A 25200-nucleotide genomic window follows, 5' to 3' on the forward strand; every position below is an offset into this window, starting at 1 on the left:
AATCCTGGCAGCAGTTAGCTCTCTGCTAGGCTTCAAACCACACACCAGAACCACATACACACAAGAAAGGAGCATAAGGGGGGGAAAGAGAAGGGGGAGGGGGTGAGGGCTGAGTTTTGGGGGAGTCCGAGATGTAAGCCACTTCAAGCTCCATCTGACACAATAACATCACCACTGGACTGCATACGGAAGTAGCGATGGGACCGTTCACGATTATTGTGGCCAAAATGATTGGGACTAAGGATGATTATTGCGATAACCAAAATATGCTTAAAACTCTTAAATGCCACTTTTGTTAGTCACTTGCAAGCGCACATTTTAAGCTTGTAGATCTTTTTTTTAAGATTTGTTTTTGGGCTTTTATGCCTTTATTTGATAGGACAGTAGACTAACAGGAAATGGGGGGAGAGATGGGGAATGACATGCGGCATAGGTGGTCCGGATCAGAATCGAACCGGTGACGTCGCCAGGCATCGTGTTAACGAACTTTCAGTTTCGTTAACACACGGCCAGGTTTCTAGGAATATTTTCCCCCTGGATACACATTCCCATTTATATAGGCCTATTCAAAAAAACTAGAAGTTCAGTAGTGAGATTCTTCAGCCTCTAAGCCAAATGAAGCGTACATGTGAGGTGTGAGTGGGATTGAAATGTGGTCAAAGCAAAGCGAATCGATATTTAAAAGACAATGGTATCCCGCTGCTTCGGGGGAAAGGTGTGAAATCGCAGGAAAAATATGTCACTTTCATCTCAAGTCCGCTATAGTGTGGCAGGTCGACTTAATGCCGTCACGCAAGTGTTAAAGGTCTATCTACTGTACAGTATGTAGGAGTTAGCAAACAGATTAGGAAACATGATAATCACGATAAAGAGACCCTAAATCTAGTCAACAATGCAGGCATGTGACTGTAAGCGATCATGTTTTCTTTTATCGAGTTAAACTAACAATTTGGCAACGGTACATTACAAGGTGCAGCCAAAAGAAAGATTTCCTTGCTGTTTTTTGTTTTATTTCTGCTGCCTTACTTGCTATTCATCCATCATCTCCCTTTTCACCTCTTCCTCTCTCTCTCTCTCTCTCTCTCTCTCCCTTGCTTTAATTTCACTATGCTGTTTCATTTGGTACAGAATGCTGACAGATTGGCATCACATGCTGTGTCACCTCTATGTCTCTCTCTTTCTCTCTCACTCTTACTTGCTCTTTCTCTAGCTCTTGCCATTGCATCAACTCGGCTGTACAGGGAATTTAAGAAGAAGAAAAAGAAAACATCTGGTCACTTTGAAAGCTACTTTTTTCACTTTACTTCTACTGCTACTATGTGAGCCTCATGTGAAATCGGCACATGAAAAAAAAACATGATCATGATGCATGTCTTTTTCTGAGTAAAATGTTAATCATCAATATGGAACTACACTCGCATTACAAGCAAACATAGCCAGAGTGTTAAATTGTTGTTTTAGATGTACTACATGTACTGAGCTGAAGACAACACCTGCAAAGGACGCTTAATCACTTTCAATCCTGGTGTCCCTGTTTTCTGAACCACACTGTTGTTAAGTGGTTAAAAGACTTGCCAGCAAAGCAAACAAACAAATTACCAATATGTGACAGCTTAAAAAGTCTGTTCTTAAAAGTGTCTGAGATGAGTGGTACTTCTGTAATCATAAAGTTCAGTAAAGATGTGGGGATTTGTCTTGGAGATTGTTGGTGCAGTCAGGGACTACACAGTAGGTTGACATCTTATCTATCTATAAATGCGAGAAGTCTCTGCGTGTCTGTCTGTCTGTCTGTCTGTCTGTCTGTCTGTCTGTCTGTGTGTGTGTCTGTAATCCGCGTATCTCGAGAACCGTTCGTCCCACCGGCTTCAGATTCGGCACGCGCGTTCCCCGCCGCGGCACGGAGTGCAGTGCCGGGTCTCGACCCGACCCGACGCGCGGTTTTCCCGAACCGGCGAGAAACGTTCGGAATCTCCTTATGCGGGGTTGATTGTTGACATCAGGCTGTTCCGGAGGAAATCGGCGAAAGCTCTGACTCATTGTGACATCACTTCATAAAAGGCTCTGACATCACGTACGCCACATGAGTCAACAAATAATTGTAAAATCGAACCTCTGTTCGAAGTGGAGCTGTGTGTGTGTGTGTGTGTGTGTGTGTGTGTGTGTGTGTGTGTGTGTGTGTGTGTGTGTGTGTGTGTGTGTGTGTGTGTGTGTGTGTGTGTGTGTGTGTGTGTGTGTATTGCAGTTGATGCTCAGGGCAGGCTAGACTCAACAGCACCTCTCTGGTCACCCAGGGTACTCAGGCTACACCAGAGGCTACATACAGACAGACAGACAGACAGACAGACAGACAGACAGACAGACAGACACACACCGCCACGTATAGGGAGCTTGTGTTCCACACAGCTCCAAAAATCTCTGTGAGTGTGTATGTATGTATGTAATCCGCGTATCTCGAGAACCGTTCGTCCCACGGGCACGCGCGTTCTCCATATATGGGCATAAAATGAATGCCCCCATATATGGGCATAAAATGGATTGCAGACAGACAGATACAGATATCTCCATATATGGACATAAATGGACAGAGGCAAACAGATGGTCAAAGATCTCCATATATGGGCATAAAATGGACGCAGACAGACAGATACAGATATCTCCATATATGGGCATAAATGGACACAGGCAAACAGATGTTCAAAACGGGTCCTATGACAACAGGTATAATGAGGTTTGCATTAAAGGGGGAACCGGCACTGTGTCTGCAACACAGTTGGAGGCACAGACAGATACTCCATATATGGGCATAAAATGGACACAGATAGACAGATATCTCCATATCTGGGCATAAAATGGACCCAGAACTATAACTGCAGTGATCTCCATATATGGAGATAAAATGGACGCCGACAGACAGACAGACAGATACAGATATCTCCATATATGGGCATAAATGGACACAGGCAGACAGATGGTCAAAACGGGTCCTAAAGGGCGGGGCATTCATTCCCTATTTACATTGTTCCGAGTTGGCCAGGTCGCCGACTAGACGCTGGGCCGCCCTAGTATATACAATTGGCTTAGAGGCCACGCCCACTTCAAGCACCGGACATGAAGCCTCCACAAAACGGACATGAAGCCTCCACAAAACGGACATGTTTGAAGCCTATACTCACACAGGCACTGAGAGAGAGAGAGAGAGAGAGAGAGAGAGAGAGAGAGGGGGGGAAGGGGAGAGGAGCGGGGCAGTGTATCGAATTACATTTACAACAGAGAGGGAGGGCTGTGTCACACACACACACACACACACACACACACACACACACACACACAAAAATAGCTAATAGTTAGCTCACAACTTTCCACTTTTCTCTTTCACCTCAATCGCAGTAACATCCGTATACACCACGTCATCGCATCACCAATTTTTTTTTTTTTTTTTTCTCAAAAACTTTTTTTTTCTCAAAATTTCTTTTTCTCAAATATATTTTTTTTCTCAAAAAACGTTTTTTTTTCTCAAAAAACTTTTTTTTTCTCAAAAATTTTTCTCTTCTCAAAAAACTTTTTTTTTCTCAAAAAACTTTTTTTTCTCAAAAAACTTTTTTTTCTCAAAAAACTTTTTTTTCTCAAAAAAAACACATTTGGCCATTACACACACCACACCACAAATAAATAAAAAAATCAGATCGTGGCCACCCTGTACCTCAGGGGTTTGTTTTCGACGAATATCTACTCCTATAGACGCAACGCGACAACCTAGAGGGGAGGCCGGCGTAGCCGGCCGACCTTCTAGTAGGTTACATAGGTTGACAGGAAATGTGGAGAGAGAGGTGGTTGACATGTAGCAAAGGTCGTCAGGATTGGGACTCGAACCTGCAACACACTGTCAGGCTGGATTACAAGCCTTGGTGCTTGGACAACTACACCAGTGGCCCATGCAAAGATTGTTTCTTAGTCCGCAGCAACACAGAACTCAATATTAAACAAGTGCTACATACTGTGCATTCATACACTGTGTTCATAGTTCAAGACTTACTATTATAGTAGAGTTATTTATACAGGACAAGAGAGCTGGGAGTGGTTAAAGAGGACAGCTAGGCATATTGACAGAGGAGCTTTAGCCAACAGACATGTCATATCTAGTTGATACTGAGTAACATTTACACCCCTGTGGTAAAAAATGTTGTTTTCCTAGCACTGTGATGTCACAACCTGTGTGCTCCTGTTGATACGTAGTGGCAGGCAGGCAGGCAGGCAGACAAGACACACCAGCAGATAACCATTTCAACTCATAAATGCATGAAAAAGACTCAGAGATGAAACTGTCAGTGAATCAGTAGAGAGAAATAACATGAAGCCGAAGCGCCACAAAGTCTTATAAGCTCTTATCAGGTAACTCCCAGTGTCTTCTCCAAAATGACTTGTCACCCGCAGGGCGTCCCACACGAGCCACTGGTGCTTTTTAGGATGAGTCACTACAAAGCTAATCGCTTAATCCTTAAACCACCTCCAACCTGGCGTCCCTATTTCAGGCTTTTTGTGTTGTTTTTGTGTTGTTGTTTGTTTTTTTTGCAAATGAATGCCGGTCTTGATCATTCTACAGTGACAGACACTGTGATATGAGCAGAGTAGCAGAGAAAGTGTAAAGGTAGCTCTCCACCGCACCAATATTGGCCCGAGTCGGCGGAGGAAGAAGTCGGAAAGTGTGTCCTGCGGCAAGAGAGGCTTGCCGTCAATATCGCCATGCCGATGGGTCGGAACCTTGCTAGCTGACCTTGCTAGCCGCCGATATCCGTGTGGTAGTGATGAGGGGGTAAATAAATACTCTAGTCTGCTACCGGTGCAGAAGCAAGCCTGAGACATTTGCCCGTCGCACATTTGAACAAAATACCATATTCTCGATCTCAACTCTCAATTCCTATACCAATCAACTCCAAAGCAAAGATAGTGCTGTGTTTTGTTTTGGTGAGAGAAAACACCAGAGAGAAAAACTCTGTGGGTGAAACAAGCGACCAGGTCTATGAAAACAAGTCCATAAGAAGCGACCAGTTTCACCACTTCAGCCCTATTACATCAGCTATTTTCAAAAAGACTCTTGAGAGCAAGCCCAAATAAGCAACTACACTTCAGAAGCAAGCCCAAACAAAAGCAACCCGCAGCTATGAATAATTACAAGCAGCTTTACAGTAAAACAAGCCACTTATAATAAGCAGACCTGGCAACACTGCTGCAGACTAGTGCTACAGAATACCGCTAGTACAGGTACTACTACTACTACTGCCGCCACCTGGTGTGGAGAGTTATGACATCTGATTTCCCTATTACAGTATGTTCAAAACAATGTTCTGTCTGTCTGTCTGTCTGTCTGTCTGTCTGTCTGTCTGTCTGTCTGTCTGTCTGTCTGTCTGTCTGTCTGTCTGTCTGTCTGTCTGTCTGTCTGACTGTCTGACTGATGTGTGGTCTCAGCAGGAGACAGATGGATCTTTGATGGCTGTTTGTTGCAGGAGGAAAGCAGGACTCTATAATGAAGCTTTGTTTCAAGCCTGATGCTTTATTTGTTATCAGGGGAGTCCTGGTGGCTCAATGTGCCATATGGAGTGTTCACGAGTGCATGTTCTTCTGTCGACTACACTGACAAAGTTCTCAGTGTTCATTTAACCACTGAAAGTGTACAAAATAGACCCATAGGGTCCATTTGGTTCCATTTGGGGAGTGAAATTACACTGAGTGCCAGACGCACATCAATAATAATTTCCAATGTTTTGCAGAGATATTACATTTGTTTTGACAAAAAACAACATAATAGCTCAAGAAAAAGGACTGAAAACATACAATTCATCAAACATACGGTACACAATGGAAATTGAAAATAAATAGTAGACACAGTAGACGCCGAAATAATGCAGTGTAAAGGTTTTTTGGAGGGCCTGAAATCAGTCAACTAAAGTTACACAAACAAATGCATGGAACAGCAATGAAGTGACTTGAAAATGTCTTTGCCAAAAATAATGATAATCTGCCTTGGAGTGTGGTAGACTGGCTGCGGTTTTCTCTGCATACTGGCAACCGTAGAGCCATAGGACGAGGGTAATGACACTCCTGTGAACCATAGAGCCATAGGACATAAGTAATGACACTCCTACAGTACTATCCATAGAGTCATACTGTAGCAAGCAAGTAATGTCACTCCCGCTGTACGAATCACAGAGCCATAAGATGCAAGTAATGTCACTTCTACAAAGTGGAACAACAATATGTCGATTATTAAATCGGACCAAGTGACTCACTGCAATTTGGTATCATTTATTGCATCGCTCTTGGGGGTCTAATGGCCTTGAATCAGAACAATAGCCCCCCCGAAGACCCAAATGCTATTCTGAAAAAGTGGGTTATTCCTGTAGCACTTTGTGGTACGACTTGAATAAATCACACGTCTCTTTTCCTTTGTCCTCTATAGCTCCCAACCTGAAGGGACGTCCACGGAAAAAGAAGCTGTCCCTGTCCCAGCGACGAGACTCCCAGAGCCAAGGTCAGGGGTCGGAGTTGAAGGGTCAGTGCCAGGGCTCCCCCGCTGCCAAGGAGGCTGGCACCACAGAGGGCAGCAGGAGCAGTGCCAAGGTACAATACACTACAGTATCATTATCTACCAATCTATTGACTTTGTTGTGTCACATACTGTAATTAATCCAATAACTGTAAATCTGTGATGTCAGCTGTCTGCTGTAGAGAAGAAAAAAAAAACTGCTTATGTTCAACATTTTCTGGTCTCCCTCTCCTCCCTCTCTCTCTCTCTTCTCTCTCTCTCTCTCTCTCCCTCTCTCTCTCTCTCTCTGTCCTCCCCTGAACTCCCTCCCTGTCCTGGCGTCTGTCCTGCGTGCCACCGTCCTTCAGGTAAAAGCAGGTGACAGGACAGCCATATCGAAGCCCAAAGGCAGCAGCAGCTGCAGCAGCAACGGCAGCAGCAAGAGGACGTCCCTCCTCTCGGCGGAGGAGGAGAAAAGGGAGGGAGGAGGGGATGAAGGAGGTGCGGAGGAGTGCAGGGCGGAGGAGCAGGCCTTCCTGGTGTCCCTCTATAAATATATGAAGGAGCGCAAGACGCCCATCGAGAGGATCCCATACCTGGGCTTCAAACAGAGTACGTTACTGCCAGTGGTGGAATGTAACCAAGTCTATTTACTTAAGTGGCATAACCTCTTCTCTCCATGTTTTAACGTTGTGTGTTTTTTTTCTTTTTTTTTGTAAATTCATGCTCTACTGGCCTACTACAGCATCATCAAAAGGAGGAGATCTGCAAGCTCAAAATGTAGCTCAAATCGATGCGTTTTGAGCTAGCAGATTTGCTACTTTTGGTATTTAACTATACTACAGTTATTTGACAGCTTTAGTTACCCGTTACTTTTTAAGATTTTAGTATTGCAAAACATACATTAACCACTTAACTCAATTAGCGCCGATCCCGAGAATACTCGTGAAAAATACTCGAGTAGCACATGCTGCCGATCCCGAGTATACTCGTGAAAAGTACTCTATTACTGTAACGGCGGTACTCTATTACCTGTTGGTGCGCGGAAGGTCCTGACACGATCGCCCTCGCCGATTCATCATCATCACGGATCCACGAGCACAAAATAGTAATCCCATAACATTGAGGCAGACGGGGAATCTCATCTTTAATGTCCATTATCTCGAAACAACACTTTCAAAGGGAGGATGGCAGTAGATTCTCGCTTATATAACACATGTTGAAAAGCACCGATCCGCCATTACACAACAGTATGTTGATGACGAGCGATTCCGGTGAAGGACGTGATGACGTCAAACCGGAAGTGTTTACGCTATGGATTTCTGGCCTTCAAAATAAGACAACGGTCGTGGATGCAGCCTGCGGGAGGCACGCTGGACATTTTAATCCGTTAATTTCAGGAGCACTAAATGAGTTAAGACATTATTTTCTGCTTTGACTATTCAAAATTAGCCTATCTACAAGCTCACAACGCATCGCATCATCTCATTGTGAGTTTGTAGATCAGCTTTTACTTTGGTACTGTAAGTATATATGATGCCGATACTTTTGTACTTTTACTTAAGTAACATATTGACTATGGGCCATTTACTTGTAAAAGAGTTTTTTTTTATTATTATTGTGGTATTGGTATTTTTACTTCTGAGTAAAGAATCTGAGTACTTCTTCCAGCACTGGATACTCCATCACATACTGAGCAGTACAGTTTTATTACACTTAATTAGGATCAATCAATGACTCAATCAATGAACATCAAGTAGTGTCTAAGTAGCCATTAGATGATTAGTCTCCTACACAGACCCATCTCTTTTCACTGTACTGAGTTCTATCAATTCAGCAAGTCAAGGTTCAACAACCCCTGCTCTGTGGTGTCCTTCACCCCTGCACTGCTTGTGGATTTGACATGGTATTAAGATAGGGTTTTAACGATGCATTATTTTCTATTGTGTTTATCGAATAACTGAGAAGTGCTTTTTTAATACAAGCTTGTAGATCAGCTATTTTTGATGAATGTTTTGGTGAGATATTTGGTGAAAGGAACGCACCAAGTTCAGTGCAACTCAGTTCCGTTTTATTAAGTATAGACTAGGGTCTTCTGCGGCACCCATGGACTTACCCTCATGTTACCCTAGGGTGCCACGGCACCCACTTTTAACCCTGCAGTAGAGCATAGTCTCTCAGGTAAAAGGCTGCAGATACATAAACACATTATATGACACTCTGTGACAGTGCACAATGCTACACTATCACTTTGTGTTGTGAGTATAAATTGCTGATATATACCTGTATGTCTGTCTATCCTACAGTAAATCTCTGGACCATGTTTCAGGCTGCTCAGAAACTGGGAGGATATGAACAGGTGAGTTCCACACAGGTTGTGTGTGTGTGTGTGTGCCTGTACGTACAGTACTTTTTGTCCTGCAAAAGTGATAGAGTGAACAATTGTTGGTGGGTGTGTGAGCACACCCATGTCCTTCTGTGTGTATGAATGTACGGTATGCGTGCATGTAGATTGATCCATACATACACCGGTATGTAGATTTGTGTAAGTACATTTGCATGTGTGTATACGTGCATTTTAAACCCTTAATGGACTCGGGCCGATACGTTCTCATTCTAAACAACCTGGCTGAATGACTTCAATTGAAAATACTGCGTGTTCTCTCCTCTTTAAACTGATTACTGCTCTTCCCTGTGGGGTACGAGGGATCAATTTGCAGAGCGAACGCCCACCCCCCCCATCCCCCCTGGATGAATCGCATTACTTTGATATATTCCAAATTCAGACCAACACTTTTGTTTGCGTCGCGGCCGTGATGCACGTCGAGGGACAGCGGCGCGCACATCCTTCACGAGGGCTTTTCATAAAACATTATCTTCATGTTTATGTATTTGAATGTAAATTTCCACTCTGCCGGACGGGGCTGAATTGGAAATAAGTGTGACCCTAATGCCGACACTGTTATTCATCTAGAGCCCGACTCCGGTCTGTACATAAATTTGTGTTGCTAATGCGGTGTTGCTGTTTGTCGCCGTTCTGGGAGAGTAACGAGGGAACAGCTTTGGCCGGTCAATGGAAATGGACCACATATTATTAGTCTTTTCACTTCTTTTTCCCGTCTCTGTCGTTGTCATTTTGTTACATTATGGTTACATTGACTGCTTTTATATCATTGCTGTCGGCCAGACACTTCTTATCTCCATATTTTAACTTTTCGTGTTTTTTTATTTATTATTGCCCTACTTGATCATCCTCTACCGTCACCGTCACACAAAAGCACCAAAAGTAGCAGATCGACAAGCTCGAAACGCACCGCAAAGAGACGCGTTTGGAGCTTGTAGATCTGCTACTTTTGCTATTTTCGTAATTTTAATCCTGAAAAGTAACAGTTTTGGTATGAGGTTTCCACCCGACAGAGGACAATATTACTGTCTTTTCACTTCTTTTTACCATCTCACTCTCTGTCGTCGTAATTTCTTATGGGTCCATTTGGTTACATTGACTGCTTTTATATTCATACCTGTTCATAGCTCTAATATACTATACAAATCCCTGGCCTTAAGTGCAGAGGCCCAAACAAGATAACAAAAGCCTGTGCGTTACTACCCATTCAATTATTCCTCTACTTTTAAGTTACATTTTGGGCTTTTATTGAGAGTACACTAGGTAGACAGGAAACAGGGAGAGAGATTGGGAGTGACATGCAGCAAAGGCCGTCGGGACTCGAACCGGCGACACACTTTCAGGCATCAGAGCTTACTGTATGTGGTATGCACCTGGACCGTTAGGCTAGCAGGCTCCCTATTCCTCTACTCTTAATCTCCTTTTCGGCATCTGTCCTGCGTTTCGTAACTGCCATGACAACAGACTCCCCCCCCCCCCATGCGATCAATGAAGGTGTATTTATCTATTTGTGTACAACACCCTAGAGTTGAGCCCTATTTTATACGTTCTACTCCCCCATCGATCCCTAGATCACCTCGAGGAGACAGTGGAAGAATGTCTATGATGAGCTGGGAGGAAACCCAGGCAGCACCAGCGCAGCCACGTGCACACGCAGACACTATGAAAGGTATTCTGTATGTGCAAGTACTGTATGTGCGTGCGTGCGAGTGTGTGCCAGCGTGTGCGTATTTTTTCTGTGTGTGTGTTTGCTGTGGATCATGGATCACTGGTTACATCCAAAGACCCTCAAGCAGGGAAAAAACATATTCTCCTCTCATTGTTTGGCAAACAGTGCAATGTGACCTTTTAGAAAATCACACATTTGTGTGTGTGTTTGTGTGTGTGTGTGTGTGTGTGTGTGTGTATGTGTGTGTGTGTGTGTGTGTGTGTGTGTGTGTGTGTGTGTGTGTGTGTGTGTGTGTGTGTGTGTGTGTGTGTGTGTGTGTGTGTGTGTGTGTGTGTGTGTGTGTGTGTGCATGCATCCAAACGTGCACACGGCTGTTTTTAATATCTTGAATCAATCTTCAGTCTTCAATCTTTGCACCTCCAACAATAGAAAATAATAGGATATGGATATCTGTGCAATGAATGGAATAGTGTTTTACCAGAGAACTGTGGATATCATGCACTTAGGTCCTATGTGTGCATGCGTGTGTGCGTGCACACATGCCCAGACATCGTAAAATGTCTAATTAATTACACAGGCTTTCCAGGCAAATGGTGCAATTCATTGTGCCTAGTTGTAGTTGCATAGTGTTGTTTAGATGTGCAGTTGTTCTGTATTTCGCGACTCTGAAGACAATGAATATTGTACACTGACATGGCATTAAAACAACTGTAATCTCTATTCCCTCACTAATTGAGAGTTATACAGCATTTCAGAGGCCTCTCCATCCCGTTGCCAACACAACACTATGATAATAACCCATTCAGAACGGGTACACATTATTGTGTATCATTATTTTATGCTTTAACTATTGAAAAATAGTAGATATACAAGCTCACAGTGCGTCTGCGAGCTTGTAGATCTGCTATTTTTGAAAAATCGTGAAAAATAGAATTTTGACCCGATTCTATAATCCTTCTAAGGTTTTTTTTAATGTCCAGTTCCAGGGACCCCCAAGAAGCAAAATTTGAGTTACAAATGTTCGCTTAAAAAATACATATATTATTCAAAGATTTGCACACATTTTCACGACTTTTCAAAAATAGCAGATCTACGCTGCGGCACTTGGTGCCGCGCTGCGAGCTTGTATATCTTCTATTTTTCACTGGTTAAAGCATTCAATAATTCTAGGCCTAACCACTTTCAAGATGTCCTCCATATTTTGGAATGCCAGCTTTTGAGACATTTTCTACAACTTTCTAACATTTTAAAAATTTCCAAATTCTTTCAGAATGTATTTTTATTATTTCTTTTTTATATTATTATTATTATTATTATTATTCTTAAATAACAAAAAAATGCAGATCTGAGTGATATGTGGCTAGTTTCACAAATGTTTTTTTTAATAGGTGACATAAGTGGTTAATGCTAAAAGTATTGTTTTGTTTATTTACAGTAGATTGTATAAAAACCTATGAATCATGCAGTACTGTACATTTCACGTCGGTTAAAAACAATGGAGGACAAAAACACAATAAATTCCAGCACTTATTTCCATTGTGGTCCTCTCGACCGCAAATAAATGTGGTGCCTCGCTTTTATGAAAGCGCTTTTCTAGTTCTTCATTTCCCCTGCCTCTCCTTATTTAACCAAACCCTTGAAAATCCCTTAAAGGATATATTCCAGTGCCTTAAAAAGTTAAACTTGACCTTTATAATGTTCCGTTAAGGTTTAGTCAATCCCTTAGGGGAAACCGAGCCCCTGAAATCCCTCAAAAATAGACTTGGCTACTTAAATACCCCACAGTCCAACAACTTGCAGCATGTTTTCTATTTGGAAGTAATGCCTCTGGTTGTTGTTGGAGATTTAATTCTGAAACAGTTCATAAAAGCAGAACTGGTAACCATCGCAGTTATGAAAGAGCACTTACACAAAGCCACTTTGAATCAGTATGATTAGCAGCAGATGCTTACATAACCACAGTAAAACGCTGGAGTGTTACTTTAGCTCAGAAAGTGCAAAATTTGACTCTTATGAGCTGGTTTTGTACAGAGTCAAATTAACATGCTGGATTTTAGCTGAGTAGAGCATTTCATTTAGTGGAAAAGATGTTATTGTCGAGTCCAAAACAGTTTTACGTACTTCAATTAAAAGTAGCAATAACACAACGTAGAAATGCTTGCTATGGATGGAAATATTCATGTAAAAGCTAAGTACTTGAGTAAATGTACTTTCCAACATGCACTGTAGTGTGTACATTGTACACTAGTAACCAGTAGTGATGGACAAGGGGGGCATAATGTCCTTTACATCAGTGGTTCTGAAACACTTTAAAGTCAAGGACCCCCAAATTGATATGTATTTGAATGCGGACCGCCATCTGTAAAGGTTTTGTACCAGGTACCCCCAGAAGAGAAGATTTACAGTATGTAGAAAAAATATATTTAACAAAATAGCCGATGTACACTCTCGCAGCGCGGCACAAAGGGACGTGCTGTTAGCTTGTAGATCTGCTGTTTGAGACTAGCCAAAATATAACATATAAATGGATTAAGTGGTTAAAATGATTGAGATGCTATTATCTACTTTTGCTGGGGACCCCCTAGAACCCCCCCACTACAACCCCTGGGGGTCCCCAGACCCCACTATGAGAACCAATGCTGTAGCTCAGACATTATTTCAAAACTGTCGGCTACACGGAGCTGGATGTTTTCAAAGAGATGTGCATGAATAAATGAGAGCAGCACCATATCAAATAGATGGGATAATCTACATCAGATGATGTGTAATTATAATCACAGAACAAATAAAAAAAAGCACCGTTCAGGGGGAAATAATATTCTTTCTGATGATTTACAGCTTGCCTGTATGAAGACGTTAAGTCTCTGCTCTCAGTGGTTGTGTAGCACTTATTAAAGCGATGACTGTCGTTGGTAGCCTCATTTACTGAAATGTTTAATTAAACTAGAGCAGCTAATTTAAATTGAGTAATGACCTTGCTGCTGTCCTACACCTGTTAGCTTACATGAATAACTGCATTGCTCTTGTCATTATAAAGAGTCACAAAGATCAATATTTGACATTGGTTTGCTTGTTAGCGTCGCTTATGTAACGTTGCTGCGTCTGCCGGATCCAAATTATTTCATGGGTTCGGAATCAGAACTGAAATTATGGGGGAATGACACACACCCACACACACACACACACACACACACACACACACACACACACACACACACACACACACACACACACACAAAGTGTAACCTTGAAAGAGGCAGTGCTACTTTTCCTCTCTTCCTCTATCTCTCACAGCAGCACCTCCCCATATGTCTGTCTCCTCCTCCACTCCCCCGGCACCAGTGGTTCTCAAACATGTTCACGGACCCCTAAATTGTTCCCCTCCTTTTTTTCCCTCTGTACAAAATCTTGTCGCCTAAAACAGTCACTGTACAAGCTCATTATGCAGTGTGTATAACGTGGCCAGAATAGGGAAACTAGGTTTCATGCGGTTAACCACTTTCAATCTGGCGTGCCTATTTAGCCAGGTCAATATATGCAAAAAATCTACAAGCTGCCAACTCGTCACATAGATCATCTGTTTCCTATTCCTATTTGTTATACGACAAAGTATTTAGAGCTTAAGTGGTTAATGGCATTAGACACACACTGAAATGTTAGATATAAATATTCAATGTTAAAATATTAATATTCAGATTTCTCTGCTCCCTCCAAGAAGAACACATATTAGTACCGGTATGAGGCACCTTGATGCATAATGAGCTTCACCTGTGTGACAGAGCATTGAGGATAGAAAAAGCATGCAGCTTAATTAGACATGTGTCAATACTTCTATGGTATTAAAAGGACATTATATAAAGATCCCTGTATTTCAGGTTATTCTGCAATGGTTACCTCACCTTTTAAATTGCTCTTTCCCTGCATACCCCAATTTAATAAAGAAACATGTAAGCTAACCTTCTGGTGTTCGTCTCACTTGGACTGCAGACTGACATAGCGGTAGTCATTTGAGTGGTAATGTGAACGTTTTATGGCCCATGAGGTTTGCAAACCTGCACTCAGTATATAATTTCAAAATCTGGGCAGCAATGATGAAATTAGCACCTTTTCTGAATGCAATGTCCATCAGCTTTGATAGTCTGATATCAGAATTACCATTTCCAGTGGGGAAAAAAAGTAATTAAATAAATATAGAAATAAAGAAGAAATAACATGATTTATTATTTGAGTTAGTTTATCTCAACAGCGGAGCTAACAACACAGCAGAGCTCAAGGCCCTGTTGCTAGACAGGAGGATGTGGAGGTCAATCCAGGAGCAATCCAGGAGTCAGCTGGCCATTGTGAGCTTGTAGATGTACAATTTCTGCTACTTAAATCTTTTCGTTTTTTTAAAAACTTTTTGGCAATTTTTGCCTTCATTATATGCTAACATTCTTGCCCTATAATAATTATTGGCCCTACAATGACATGCCCAAAATAGGGACATCAGGTCGAAAGTGGTTGCAGTCATGAATAAAATAGCTCCAAAAGTACTACTAGATGGATAACTGATAACTGCCGCTCTCCACCCACTAGCTACTTTGCAGGGCATCGACGTTGCGAAAACACTGTCAAAATATACGAATCCCTTTTGCGCTGATGCTTTGCATGTGCAGGCGAGTCTATGAATTATGAAACTGTTGCCGTGGACAGTGGAGAGAGAGAGGGGTACTACTGAGAAAGCCTTCACGAGGGAGATGCCTAAACGCAAGCACAGCATTGACGGCAGGACACTGATGCTTTGATGATGCGGCTGCTGCATGCATTCACCTGCACTAATGTTCACTGCAAGCTAGTAGTGAAGCTACTGTGACATACTGTACAGTCAGTGGTTTTGTTTTTTTATGAATGCAAGAACAATGGCTTCAGCATTCAAACTTTACAGGAAGGCTGTAGTTTCTATTAGCCTCTAGGAGTCCCAACTGATGATGTCGCTGGTAGGCAGGTTTCTGAACTGTCCACGGCACTCCTCTGAGAGTGAGTAGACGGAAATGGTGGCATTTTATAATGAGCATTAATGAGGACCAATTATATGAAGGTTGAAAATGGGTGAAGAGCTACTTTAAGTACAGTACTTGAGTAAATGTACATGGTTACTTTCCACCACTGTTGTACAGTAAGCAAGACTTGAACATAGCCATTAGCCACCATCTGCCAAAAGTGGTTGAAAGTAGACTGGGGGAATGTATGACAACTCTTCTTTTGTACTAACCTAGTATTCAATTTTTTTTAGATAAAGTTTGAAAAACCTGAGAAATACAGAAGAATTTAGGGTGGGAAACACATTCATTTATCCAGAGTGCTATTGATAATGTCACCGTTTTGCCTCTGTCCTCAGTATTTACTGTTGAACACAGCAGCTAAAACACAAACACACACACTGCGCTGGTTTAAGCTTGCCAAACTCATCCTTACACAACAGGCTTGCCTTGACAGCTTTTTGTAAGGTAGCCTACTGTATAACATACTTAATGATCTGTGCGTGCGTGCGTGCGTGTGTGCTGTGTGTGCGTGCGTGTGTTACCAAACCAGACCAATTGTCCTCACAAGTATAGCAGAAATTGAGAAATAGACAAATTGTTACAGTTAAAAATGAAAAAAAAAAAAAAGCAATAACAAACAATAAAATCGTTGCCCAAAAAATGTTGATGTCCTCAAAAGTATAGTAATAACAGTAAGTACCTTTGCTTGCGTGCGTGCGTGCGTGCGTGCGTGCGTGCGTGCGTGTGCGTGCGTGTCAGCCTCTCACTCCTCTTGAGGGCTTAATAATAAGTGTTTATCCCTGATGGCCCTCAGCAGTGTAGGCTGCTGGGAACAGTGGAAAAGTACCTGGCTGAAGCAGGCCTGCATTTAACCCATATTAAAAACTAACAACCAACACAACCTGACAGTGTTAAACTGTTAAATGTCAAGCCCTTAACATTTCATCTTTATGATTTCCCGCTTGACAGCTACACCAGTAAAATCCTCACTGTTAATTCAACCATTTGTGTACACTCTCAGAGTTACAAAATAGTTAAATTAAGACTGGGTGTTGCAACACACTGCATCAGGCCTTCACGCACCCTCACAGGTGCATTTGTACTATTTCAGAGTTTAATTAACTCTCAGGATTTAGCCGTGCGCTGTACTGTAACTAAGCCAAATCTTTTGGATTTAAGACCTTGCCTTTCACACAGCCATGTTTTCAATGTTTTTTTGAGCCAACATTTACTGTATAGTTTCCACTTCCCTGAATACACTTCACTCAGTGTATAGCAGTGGTTCTCAAAAAAACGAAACCATGTATAAGGACTAAGGACCCCCAAATGAATATGTATTTGGCCATGGACCGCCATCAGAACGTTTATTTGCCAGAGACCCCCATACAAGATTTGTGTTAATAAAATGTTTCAAATAATAGTTTCTTTTTGGAGCTGTGTGAAGCACAGGCTCCCTATACGTGGCCGTGTGGGTCTGTCTGTCTGTGTGTCTGTCTGTGTGTCTGTATGTAGCCTGAACTTCCTAAACTTCGGCACGCTACTAGTCCCACAGTTTTGCCACCACACACTCGCGCCATATGTCAAATCGACCGGCTTACTCGGGAATCGTGGGCTAGTAACTTGCTAAGAGAAAGGTTCAATAGTTTAATTGATATTAATTTATTAGTGAATTAATTTTCCCCATTGACTTATAATGGGAATCGCAAAAACTCACATTCAATTATTTGTCTCTCACAAACCATAGGGGCTAGAGTTTCAAGACTTGGAGAGGAGGTTCATAATGATTTCAAGGATTAAATAAAAAATAATTGTGTCATTTGGCCGCATGGTGGCGCCATAACACCCCACTTTACGTTTTGGCCTGTAACTCTTGAACCGTAGGTCGGAAAATTAAAAATATTTTTTCCCTGGATTCCTTGGGTCATGACGCATCTCCCCATATAGGCCACGCCCATTTGCGCCATGATAGATTTTCCGCCATCTTGAATTTTCTCCAAAACACACTTTCTGCTCCTTTTCCTACATATTTTCTTCAAATGTCACAAAAATCGGTACACATGATCCACCCACACACACACACACACACACACACACACACACACACACACACACACACACACACACAGCTCCACTTCACACGGGTGTGATTTTCTTTTCTAAAAGCTCACTATGCGTTGTGTCGCGATCGACATCAAGCTTGCAGATCAGCTACTTTCAAATACTGTAGCTAATGTACTATATATAAGGTATGGTTAAAGTTACACTGATAAAAACAATTTTTTATGATAATACTATTTTACTGGGGACCTCCTGTGACCCCGTCAAGGGCCCCTGGGGGTCCCCGGACCCCACTTTGAGAACCACTGGTGTACAGTATGTAGAGTAATTCACCGCTTGGTGAGTATACTGTATAAGACAATCTGGGTTGAAAATCCACTATAATCAGTTGGATAATAACACTGATGAGCACAGAGATAGCAGAGCGCCTCTTAATTTCCCTTGTGGCTTCTATTTTTACCCAACAGCATGGCTTTAAAGTGATTATCAGACTACATGTTAACACGGGGTATCTTCCTGTTGTTGCCTTTCAAGCTAATTTGATATCACCGCTAATCCCCAGTTGTTATCCTATTGAAATCTCCTCTGGTTAAATGTCACACAAGAGAACGAGGACAGAGAGATTATGTGACAACAGCAGCAATGTTACAACATCATATTAAAACAGTGGCATCAGGGTCCACGTGGAAACCTCTGAAGTGTCTGTGGCCCACCCATCTGACCACTTAACTTGCCATATTCATTTCAATAATCAATCAATCGATTGTGTCCTGGCTTGGATCAATGGTACTGATGTAGTATACATTAAGTTACTATTTATGGGTATCACATATACTGTATACATATTTGAGCGGTGGTTACACCGTCTCCTATACGTGGCCTTGTGTGTATGCGTCCGTGTGTGTGTGTGTGCGTGTCTGTATGTAGCCTACAGTACCTTTTGTGACCACACATGTTAAGGGAGGGGCGCTGTTGTTCAGGCCAGGCCAGACACACACACACACACACACACACACACACACACACACACACACACACACACACACACACACACCACCGCTCAGTTCACACAGGTGTGATTTTTGGAGCTGTGTGAAGCACAGGCTCCCTATACGTGGCTGTGTGGGTCTGTGTGTCTGTCTGTCTGTCTGTGTGTCTGTGTGTATGTAGCCTGAACTTCCTAAACTTCGGCACGCCACTAGTCCCACAGTTTTGCCACCACACACTCGCGCCATATGTCAAATCGACCGCCTTACTCGGGAATCGTGGGCTATTACTTTTCTAAGAGAAAGGTTCTATAGTTTAATTGATATTAATTTATTAGTGAATTAATTTTCCCCATTGACTTATAATGGGAATCGCAAAAACTCACATTCAATTATTTGTCTCTCGCAAACCATAGGGGCTAGAGTTTCAAGACTTGGAGAGGAGGTTCATAATGATTTCAAGGATTAAATAAAAAATAATTGTGTCATTTGGCCGCATGGTGGCGCCATAACACCCCACTTTACGTTTTGGCCTGTAACTCTTGAACCGTAGGTCGGAAAATTAAAAATATTTTTTCCCTGGATTCCTTGGGTCATGACGCATCTCCCCATATAGGCCACGCCCATTTGCGCCATGATAGATTTTCCGCCATCTTGAATTTTCTCCAAAACACACTTTTTGCTCCTTTTCCTACATATTTTCTTCCAATGTCACAAAAATCGGTACACATGATCCACACACACACACACACACACACACACACACACACACACACACACACACACACACACACAGCTCCACTTCACACGGGTGTGATTTTTTTATATTATTGTTATATTATCAATTAAATCGTAGTGTTTTGCTAATTATTTGAGGGCCAACTTGCAACATACTGTACACACGGCCAACAGGTTGGGAATCACTGTAATAAAACCTTCCTTGGCTAAAATGACGAAAAGCTAATTTCAGCAAACTTTTACATGCCAAGGACCCTCGAATTGATATGTATTTGACCGCGGACATATATTTATCAAATAGTTTCAAAAATAGCAGATGTACAAGCTCGCAACATGGCACGAAGTGATGTGCTGTGTGCTTGTAGAACTGCTGTTTTTGAATAGCCAACATGAATAAAGTGGTTAAAATGATTGTGGTGCTATATTAACTACTTTAGCTGGGGACCCCCTGGAAACCAATGGCCTAGAAGGCGTCCCTATAGCCTGGCAAGCCAGCCTCATACTGTGCATTCACTCACTCGTTCCTTCCCACAATATGGGAAGGAGGAATGAGTGAACGCAGTATGAGGGATGGCCTGCCAGGCTAGCGTCCCTATATCTGGGGTGACCAATCAGCGAAGATAGCGCAACAGAACAGCCAATGTTTCATTGATGTCGGGCAGGAATATCATATCTCCACAATTCAAGATTTTTAGTTTTAAAAACACCCTACTTCAGTGTCGCACCAAAATGGCAGATCTACAAGCCCAACGCATCGCAATGTGACCCATAGTGAGCTTTGAAGATCTGCTGTTCTCACTATTTTAAAGTGTTTTTCAAATAACAATAAGAAAGGAACGGTTTTGGACAAGGTTTCCATCCGACAGCAGAGATTAGTTGTCCTGCTGAAGGGAAGTGTCCCTGAGCCAGACAGACGGCTACAGTACAGTGAGTCAACCCATATACTGTATGCTAATTGATTCAGAGAAGGACAAGGTCTGCTGGAAGGGTTTCATTTGTAAATGATACACATAGACATGCGCACACACACACAAGCGCGCACTGACACACACTTTTCCGTCAGTAGTATGAAGAAATGTTCTTTTTGTGTCAGTTGTGGTTATGCTGGCAAGTGGTGAGTGTGTGTGTGTGTGTGTGTGTGTGTGTGTGTGTGTGTGTGTGTGTGTGTGTGTGTGTGTGTGTGTGTGTGTGTGTATGTGGGACAGGGCAGGGATCTTGGTTTGAAGAAATAGCTACTACTGTATAAGTCTTTAGCATTTTTCTTTTCTTCATTTGGGGTTAACTGCTGATGCAACAAGCTGATAATTACATTCAGTCACTAATGGCGTGAAGGTCTTTACACACTGGGAGTGTGGCGAATAAACTATCCAAAAATATGTCTGCGTTTAGCATCACACCATTCATACTGTTGTAGTTGAAGCCTCATTCATACAGGGCGATGCTTTTATTTGCAGTGAAAATTAGTTTTCGGGAAAAGTGAGAAATTAGAAATGACTTTGCTTAATCGCCACGTAATATTCACATTCTGTGTGAATAATTATATCCATGCCACAAAGAACACTTCAAAAATATATAATTTTCAGGCAAATTAATCGCACCACGAAATGCTCGCGGCGTGTCATGACCTTAATTGAAGGTTATTTCGTGTTTGTGGGTTTTATACTCTGGGTTGCACGTGCGCGTGTCTGTCTGTCTGTGTGTGTGTATGTACGTGCGCAAGTGTGCTTGCCCGTATGTTGGTTATTATTCAGGTGACAGTGTAGGCGTTCAATGATGACACTGAAAACTAATTGGATTTTTGATTGATCTAATTGTTTCATTATGGAAACAATTTGCATATACATTATATAAAGACAGAGAGAGAGAGAGAGAGAGAAAAGCAAACAAAGGTCCTAGAGCTACCATCATGGCTTGTTGTGCTGCATATTTCATAACAAGCGAGCTGTCATTGTTTTGTTCTGATGTTTTACAGAGAGTCCATGCGGCTCAGCAGCCCGTCAGTAATTCCCTCTGCTCCTATGGACTGTCACACTGCGCAGTGGAGAGCAGTAATGTTCTTTTCTTGGCTCGTCTTAAAAAGTACAATAGATTCTTCTCATGGTGATATGAATGCACCAATGTTGGCAATTACTTGAAGCAACGGTGGAAGAAGTGCTTATTTTTATTTAAGTAAAAGTAGCAGTACCACAATACAGCAATAAAGGGTATGCGCATGCATAAAGTGACTGGCAAATCGAGTGGCAAAGTGAGTGGCAAAGTGAGTTTAACGTTGTTTAATGTTGTTTGATGCAATCCGGTAGGACTTTTCTGTTTGGATGTATGGGCTGTCAAGAAAGCCAAAAAGTAGTATTTTGCCACAGTAGGTGTTCCCACAACTTCCGTCCGGGTATGATGATGATGTCACGCGCATACCCTATACTGTTATGGGTAAAAGACAAGTACAAAAGTATTGGCAAAATATAATTTCAAAATATAAGACTTTTTAGGAAGGGGTCGTGTCTGATAAAATATCCAAATATTGATTCAAGCAACTTAAGAACAGACGTTATAATGACCCCAAGTATTTTAAAGTGAAATAAATACCTCATTAACAATCGTGATGCATTTTTATGTTGCCTTTTCTGCGACTTAGTGAAAGAACACCTTAGTGCAGGTAATGTTATGAGCAGCGATATTCAAAGAGTCCTAAGATGTTTTCAGTGAGTCATCCTCCACAGCCCCACAGAGACGGTCTGACCTGGTTAAATATTTACTAAGGTCAAGACTCACCTTGATCCGCTGTCTCTCTATATCACTGTTAACTACAGCACGGACAGGAAGCACAGCATTCCTGCAAGGGCAACAAGCACCACTTGCTTATCGCCACTGTTGGGCAGAAACCTTGTATCTCCAAGTTTCACATTTTTAAATTTTTTCGTGTAACTAAATGGGATATTGTAATATGTAATATGCTGTTAATCATACAAATGTGGGGGAGGAACCTATACTGTACCTGGGGTGTGTTTGGGTGGGTGGGTTATTTGTTTTTTGTTTTGTTTTATTGTTCTTGTTGTTCTAGTCTTTTGCCTTTGTTGTTGTGTAAAATCAAAGATCTTGTGACTTTTGTCTAAATAAAAATATCTTTACAATTTTTTTTTCTTCCGTAAAGTAAGGCGCGAGGCGTTGTGTGCTTGTAGATCGGCTATTTTCACTAGTTTAAATCATTTTTAATTCAAGGTTTACACCCGACAACAATGTCATCCTGAGAGCCAATATGAATTTGTTCCTCGCACTCTGTAAAATGCTCCGTTTTTTACACAGTGCAGTGTGAATTAACACTGTATTTTACTGTGTATTGGCAGTGGTTCCTCAAACATTTTCATGCCACGGACCCTCTAATTATAAGAAAATATGTTTCATCCCACATACAACATTTGTGTCCAAATTATTTTCTTTCTTTTTTTTATATTTGTTTTGGGGCTTTTATGCCTTTAATAGATGGGGAGTGACATGCGGCAAAGGTCGTCCGGATCGGGAATCAAACTGGCGACGCCGTCAGGCATCAATGCCTATGGACCAGTAGGCCAGCGGGCGCCCGTGTCCAAATTCCTTTGAGTTTTTGAAAATAGCAGATCTGCAAGCTCACAGCACTGATAGGACTTGATGCGTTGTTAGCTTCCTGCTATTTTCAAATAGTCGATATGCTGTGTATATACGTATACTTTTAAAGTGGTTAAACACATTTTGATGCTATTTTATCTCTTTTTTTTGGGGGGGGGGCTTTTTATGCCTTTATTTGATAGGATAGTAGACTGACAGGAAATGGGGAGAGAGATGGGGAATGACATGTGGCAAACGTCGTCCAGATCGGGAATCGAACCGGCGACGCCAGCAGGCATCATAGCCTAGTATGTGGTATGCGCCTTGACCACTAGGCCAGCGGGCGCCCTATTCTATCTCATTTTACTGGGGAGCTGTCACGATGCCCTCAAGAACCCCTGGGGGTCCCCCAGACCCCACTTTGAGAACCACTGGTGTATGGCACGAGGCACAAAGGGTTACAAAACATACACATTACTTCCTCTGAACGTGTGTGTGTGTGTGTGTGTGTGTGTGTGTGTGTGTGTGTGTGTGTGTGTGTGTGTGTGTGTGGTGGTAACTCCTGTCTTTCAAGGTCATTACAGCACTGCTGCCTGGGACGATAAGCAACTTTACTGTAGCTTGGCAAGTTGCCAATTATTATGCCCAACAGTACTTTTGTCAGTATAAGCTTTTGTTCCTTAATGCCCCGGCGGTCGTCATATACTGTAGATTGATTTAGTGCCGTTTGTCAATCGTCATCATCGCTAAAAATCTATATTTTCCATCTACAATGCCTCAAACTACATTGTATATATAGTAGACTATATTATGTTTGTTTACCCGCTCACGGGCAACAGATACAGCCTATATACGGTACCTCGTAGTACATAATTTCTCTGAGCCATTAGGGATGCCTTCTCATGTTGTTATTACTGTAAATCCAATAGAGCAGTCTCAGCTATCAGCTACGGGTTTGCCAGTTTTCCCTTCCATCTCCTGCCAAACAGCATAATGGGAGAAGTCTTGTGGGAGGCAGCAGAGCAAGCCAGTTTTAAAAAGTGAAATTGACAACAGCCAGAATGGAGACATGCAGTCTTGATGTTACTGTACCATATCAAACTTGAACAATTTGTAACTTTGAGAGTGTACAGTACAAAAGTAATCAAATTGACCCTTACGGCTCAATACTGTTAAATTAAGTGTTTACTACTGACTACTGAGAGTGTAAATGTTTGGTAATTAGCAGAATGGATTCTGCCAGCGTTAACGTTTAGTCAGTATTATAGTTAAGTCTGTATCAAGTCAGTGGCCTTGTGTTTAGAGTGTCCGCCCTGAGATTGGGAGGCCAGTGGTCAATCCCTGGCCAAGTCATACCAACGGCTATAAAAATGGGACCCAATGCCTCCCTGCTTGGCACTCAGCATCAAGGGTTGGATGCGGGTAAATAAGTCCCTGCGACATACTAGCGTCATGTCCAGGACTGTTGGCAGGGGTGGACAGTAACGAGTACATTTACTTGAGTACAGTAATGAAGTACATTTCTTTAGTATTATACTTATATACTATACTATACAATACTACAGTAGTATAGTACTACTGACATTTGACATTTACTCCACGTTAAATAAATTATTAAGTTAAATAAATATGGATATGGATAAATCCATAACCAAAATAAGACAGAGACAAGCCAAAGGACAATCAATAAATTGCTGTATTGAAGAGAGTCAGACAAAGAGACAAAACAGTGAGCATACAATCCTACTGGCAGCTTGCTAATTCTCTCTTCCCGTCAAAGACAAATATTGTACTTTTGAATACTTGAGCATCTCTAAGCCAAGTACACTAACTACAGTACAAATTTTACTGTACAACTTTAACTTGTAGTGGAGTAATATTTGACCAGGTGTATCTATACTTTGACTACTAAGTACCATGGGTTGAATACTGTGTCCACCTGTGGTCAGTAGTTGTTATTGTTGGTTTGTTGCTACTTGGGATGGACAGCAGAGGGATTGTGTGTGGTGTGGAGTGGACTGCTTAGACTGTGTAAGTATTGGGTTGCCAAGGAAGACATACGCATTTGAGAGGAAAGGAAGGGCAGAAGGAAGAATAAGAGAGAGAGGGCATTGATAATTGAATTGGAGTGGAGAGAGGAAGGCAAGAAAGCCAAGAACAAGAGAAAAGACATAAAGGGGGAGAAAGAAAAGTATGCAGGAAGGACGGAAGGAGGGAGAGAGAGA

At 42.0% G+C, this 25200-nt stretch overlaps 1 protein-coding gene across 1 annotated transcript in view; it reads left to right on the top strand.

Annotated features, from left to right (window-relative positions):
- Positions 1-25200, top strand: part of arid5b (AT-rich interaction domain 5B) — a gene marked incomplete at both ends in the record, with an annotated part of 154698 nt that overhangs the window by 109222 nt on the left and 20276 nt on the right. Inside the window, 4 exons of the mRNA XM_080747423.1 lie at positions 6455-6615; positions 6889-7132; positions 8827-8879; positions 10496-10593. Of these exons, the coding sequence (XP_080603549.1) occupies positions 6455-6615; positions 6889-7132; positions 8827-8879; positions 10496-10593 (556 nt within the window). The remainder of the gene's footprint in view (positions 1-6454; positions 6616-6888; positions 7133-8826; positions 8880-10495; positions 10594-25200) is intronic.

Source organism: Nannobrachium achirus (assembly GCF_963921795.1).
Source record: "Nannobrachium achirus genome assembly, chromosome: 18".
In the NCBI taxonomy this organism is placed as follows: domain Eukaryota; kingdom Metazoa; phylum Chordata; class Actinopteri; order Myctophiformes; family Myctophidae; genus Nannobrachium; species Nannobrachium achirus.